This window comes from Chrysochloris asiatica, unplaced genomic scaffold, assembly GCF_000296735.1.
Source record: "Chrysochloris asiatica unplaced genomic scaffold, ChrAsi1.0 scaffold00079, whole genome shotgun sequence".
NCBI lineage: Eukaryota > Metazoa > Chordata > Mammalia > Afrosoricida > Chrysochloridae > Chrysochloris > Chrysochloris asiatica.
The window spans coordinates 2615399-2620056 of NW_006408597.1; the positions used below are offsets into that span (position 1 = coordinate 2615399).

Consider the following 4658-nt stretch of genomic DNA (forward strand, 5'->3'; position numbering starts at 1 on the left):
TTTTGACCCCCAAAGAGGAGGGACATACTGAGGCCTTATATTTATGACCACAGTGAGCAGTAGTCTGTTTCCCATCTTCTCTCATCATTGTATCCCCAGCATCTAGTACAGTGCCTGGCATATAGTGGCTGCTCAGTAAATATATTTTGGATGGATAAACAAATGAACCCATTCTATGAGGTAAGTACTACTAGTATCCCCACCCACAGACAAAGAAACAGGGACTCTGAGAAGTTAAGTAGTTGACTCAAGGTCCCACAGCTGGTAAATAGCAAAGACAAGTTTCGAGTGAGCCTGCAGAGCCTGCGCTCTTAACTACTTCTCGCTCTTCATCTGGTGCTGGCCTCAGCATCGTTGTTGTCTTGTTCTCTCTGCAGGCTCTCTGAGGACTGGTCAGCTGGCCCAGGCTGCCCTCCCTGGCAGCTGTCTCCCTGAACCATGGAGAGTCTGAGTGAACTGCAGAACCCACTGCTGCCTCGGAGCCCTGCCCGCCTCCATGGCCCTTACCCCTACCCTGAGCCTTCACCCAGCTGGTCCTGCCAGGAGAAGCTCTACTCCTACCTCCTGGGCCATGCTGGCCCTGCACACACCCACCAGCTCCTGGATCCTGGGTCCTTGCAGCTGGCCGTGGAGGCCTGGTACCGGCCCAGCTGCCTCCTGGGGAAGGACAAGGCCAAGGATCCCAGGGCAGGCAGCTGTGAGACCAGCTTCACAGAGGGCAGGGAGTCCCAGGCTGGACCCACAGAGCGGTCCCTAGAGCCGGGTCAGGCTGAAGAGGATGTCACCATCCAGACTGTGTCCTATGGAGTTCAAGAGGAGCTGCGAGACCAGGAGGATGACCAGGAAGAGGAGGTAAGTTTTCAACGAGGCTGCAGTGGGAGGTCTCTTACTGTACCAGACATCCAAATCAGCTGGGATGGGTGTTTAAATGCAGATCCCCTAGCTCTATATCTAGATGTTTTGGTTTAATAAGCCTGGGGTGGAGCACAGGAATCTGTATGTTAACAAACATAGAAAGGCACTTTTGACATGGTGTGAACCACATTTTGAAAAACACTAACGTGGATTGACTATTTAATTTTTTTAAACTGTTGTTGTTGTTACGTGCTGTCGAGTCAATTCTGACTCATAGTGACCCTGTGTAAGGTTTCCAAGGAGCAGCTGGTGGGTTTGAACCACCAACCTTGTGATTCGCAGCCCAGTGCTGATTCTATAGCACCACACGAGGAGTTCAAAGTTTTTTAATAGTTCCTATTACTTCTGTTTCTTAATTATTTAAGTAATTTAAGCTCAATAAAGAAAACCACTCCAAGATAACGTGTTAATGTTTTGTTGGACAATCAGTCTTTTTATATTTATGTGTGTATTTCCAACCCCACCCTCAAAAAGAGATCTTGCTGTGTATAGTTGTTATTGTCATGTTGCTGTTGTGTATAATTTAATAACCTTTTTCCTCTAAAACAACACAGGTCAGTGTGTCTTGACATAATTTGATATTTTTCTATAGTGGGATTTTTAATGGTTACGCTTTGCCATCATTTATTAACTCAGGGTCAGGTGGACATGTAGGTTGTTTCTAATCTTTACAATTACTATCCAGTGTTGAACTTATCTATACTTGCATTCTTCTCTTGTGACAGTTTCCTAACAATGGAATGATTGGGTCATTGTTAAGACTTTCTTAGAGAGAACCAAACCCAATTTACACTCCCACTAAAGAGTTACGTTCTGTTGTGCAGAGGGTCGCTATGAGTCGGTACCAATTCAGTGGCACCTAACAACAACAACAACAGTCTGTCGTTCCACTGGGATTACCTTTTTTAAAAAAAAACTTCTAGTCTGATAAGGACAGGTTGACCTTTGGCCTGGTCAGGAAACCCCACCTATGTTTTGCAGAGTGATGCAACTTCCACAGAGAGTGAGAGTGAAGACAACTTCCTCACGCTGCCTCCCAGAGATCACCTAGGACTCACCATCTTCTCCATGCTCTGCTGCTTCTGGCCACTGGGCATTGCTGCCTTCTACTTCTCCCAGGGGGTAAGAGTACCTGGGGCCCCGGCTCCTACTCTGTCCATCTCCCCTCTCCTGGAGGGTTTAGCAGAAGTGTATACAGGAGGGGAATGGGGTCTAGCAGGCTGGGGCTGTTGTGGGAACATTTCCTTTCATCAGAACTTCTTCCTCCCTAGACAAGCAAGGCCATCTCCAAGGGGGACTTCCGCCTGGCCAGCACCACCTCCCGCCGCGCCCTCTTCCTTGCCACTCTCTCTATTGCCGTAGGGACTGGTCTCTATGTGGCTGTGGTGGTGGCTTTAGCAGCTTACATGTCCCAGAATGGCCATGGCTAGTGGCCAGGTGGACCTGGCTCCCAGACTCCCCTGCTCCACCTGAGGAGGCACCAGGACTTGAGGGTGCAGACTCAGTCCAGGGGCATGAACCCTGGTCCCGAAGACAACCTGCGAGAATGGCTTGTTGCAGGGAGGCCTCCCAGCCTGTGGCACACAGGGCTCGCCCTTCACTTCTTGCCACGGCTCCCAACCCAAAGCAGGGCCAGTGGCACCACTCTGTAACCCAGGCTGCAGATGGGAAGCAGGAAAGGGTAGGGCTGCCCACCAGGCCACCCACACAGGGCCTACCTCTAACTGGGGGCAGGTTCGAGGTTCTATTGATTCTCTAGAAGGTCTCGTGCCCTGCAGACAGCCCACCACCCAGCTCTCAAGGCCAGGGGACTTGACCCAGTCCACTCCATCAATGGGAAGCAGCTCCATCTGGGGACAGCCTGAACTTCCCCTAACTCCCCTCTAGCCCCATGATACACAGACCCCAGCAGCCAGCAGAGAAATACATGGAGACACAAGAGCCCTTACTCTTTCTGATTCTGGGGAAATGCTTATCTCTCCTATGGACTTATGATGAATCACTGGGATTCTAGACAGAGCTGAGGAGTCCCCGTGACAGGCGGAGTGCAGTAACAGAGAGACTGGAAGGCCCTGAAGTAGTGCTGGATTCCAGGGGCTCCCCACTTTACCCTGTTCCCCATTCCATCATCCTGTCCTAATGGGGGGACCCTAAGCTGGAGTCATCCTAGGGAGATTGTGAGACAGTGCCATCAGTCACCAGGTGCTGAGCCCAGAACCCTCTGCCTAGTGTTGGGGGAGTGGTGAGTAGACCAGGGAGGGGCATAGGACAGGTGTGGCCTGCCGAGTATCCCTCAGTGCTCACAGAAGCTTCCTGGAGGAGGTGGCCTAGAAGGATGAGTAGAATTCCTCTAAGAGATTTGTTTTCACAGAATCTTTAGTAATTGTGGACAGGGGCCTGCCAGAGGCCCTCTAATAGTTTGGATTCTGTCTCTGGCATCTGGGCTGGAATCTCACTGCAGTCATCTCTGGAGGTTGAGGAGGAAGCCCAGCCTATCTCTCAGAAAGCAGTGCTGGTTCCCCACCTCTGAATGCTGGACACTGGTGGATAGGCCCTGGGTTCCTGCAGAATGAGTCTGGCCCGGGCCCCCTGGCCAGCCTTGGGACTTAACTTCTTCACAGATGCTTCCACTCAGAGCTGCTCTCAACACCCCCAGACACAAGGACATTCCCACCCAAAATTTTAGAGATGCCCACGCAGGCCAGGGTAGCACCTCAGGAGGGTAGATCCTGTTATGCATAACTCGGGGCCTGGTCATCTCCATACCCCTCCAGAGTCCAGGGCTATTGACCCAATGCTTGTCCAACATCCTCCTGCCAGGTCCCCAGTATTTTGAGTGCTGTCCAGCCCTCCTCCACTACTTGCATCCCCTGACGTTCCAAGGGCCCAGGAGCAATGGTTTTAATGCCCCCTATTGTATATATTTATCCTTGTAATAAACATTTCTGTAACACCTGTGCCCTTTAGGCTTCATGTTGTCCTCACTTTTGCCTGTGTGGGGGGAGGAGGGAGATGACCTTGTCTAGAAATACGTATGAGTGTTCCCAAATACTTATGAGCGTTTCCAAACAAGGTCATTCTTACAGGTGCAAGAACTAGGCCTTCCCCATTTCTTAAGATGGGGGGACACAATTCAATTCATAACATACTCCCTTATTCATAAGTCATTAGATGTGGGTTGCCTAGAAGGGGGGTGTGACCTCAGGCAAGATGGCTTTCTCCAGCTAAGGCCACCCCCAAATGGGGCTTACTCTGAAGGCTGTCTGCTGACAGTAGTTCTAGGACAGGAGGGCAAAGTTCATCATTCCTTAGGGGACCCAGCACAGCACAGCCCCAACCACATGCCCACTGCCCCCAGTCACAATGAAAGTCTGCGACAAATTATCAAAAGTGCCCGAAGAGCTAATGCCTCCTCGACAGCCTTCAACTCCTGACTGATAGGGAGTTAGGGGATAAATAGCTCAGCTTTCTTGCCTGTTGGAGAGGTAACGCTGGTCTTGCTCCACACCAGCTTCCAGAGATCCCCAATGGAATTGGGCTTCAGTTACCCAGGATGGCTCTTTAAGAGTTGCCTTCTTTCCTTGGTCTTCTTCCTCCTCCCCACACACTGTGCTCCCTGAGATTACCTCCAAGTACTGTCCAGCTGCTATTGAATCTGTGTCTCAGCACCAGCATCTGGGAGAACCCAACCAAGACACACACATGCACATAACATGCTCCCATATATATGGAGACACATGGAT

At 50.8% G+C, this 4658-nt stretch overlaps 1 protein-coding gene across 1 annotated transcript; it reads left to right on the plus strand.

Moving 5' to 3' along the window:
• Window positions 1-438: 438 nt before the first annotated feature.
• Window positions 439-2345, plus strand: SYNDIG1L (synapse differentiation inducing 1-like). Its single transcript, XM_006865529.1, has 3 exons — window positions 439-852; window positions 1897-2037; window positions 2187-2345. The coding sequence occupies exons 1-3, from the start codon at window positions 439-441 to the stop codon at window positions 2343-2345; spliced, it is 714 nt and encodes a 237-aa protein (XP_006865591.1).
• The last annotated feature ends 2313 nt before the right edge of the window (window positions 2346-4658 follow it).

What these genes read in the sequence shown, in the direction of transcription:
- SYNDIG1L (XM_006865529.1), top strand. Translation starts at nt 439, where the DNA reads ATGGAGAGTCTGAGTGAACTGCAGAACCCACTGCTGCCTCGGAGCCCT. An exon ending in AGGATGACCAGGAAGAGGAG is followed by an intron (nt 853 to 1,896) that starts GTAAGTTTTCAA and finishes TATGTTTTGCAG; the next exon opens with AGTGATGCAACTTCCACAGA. An exon ending in CCTTCTACTTCTCCCAGGGG is followed by an intron (nt 2,038 to 2,186) that starts GTAAGAGTACCT and finishes CTTCCTCCCTAG; the next exon opens with ACAAGCAAGGCCATCTCCAA.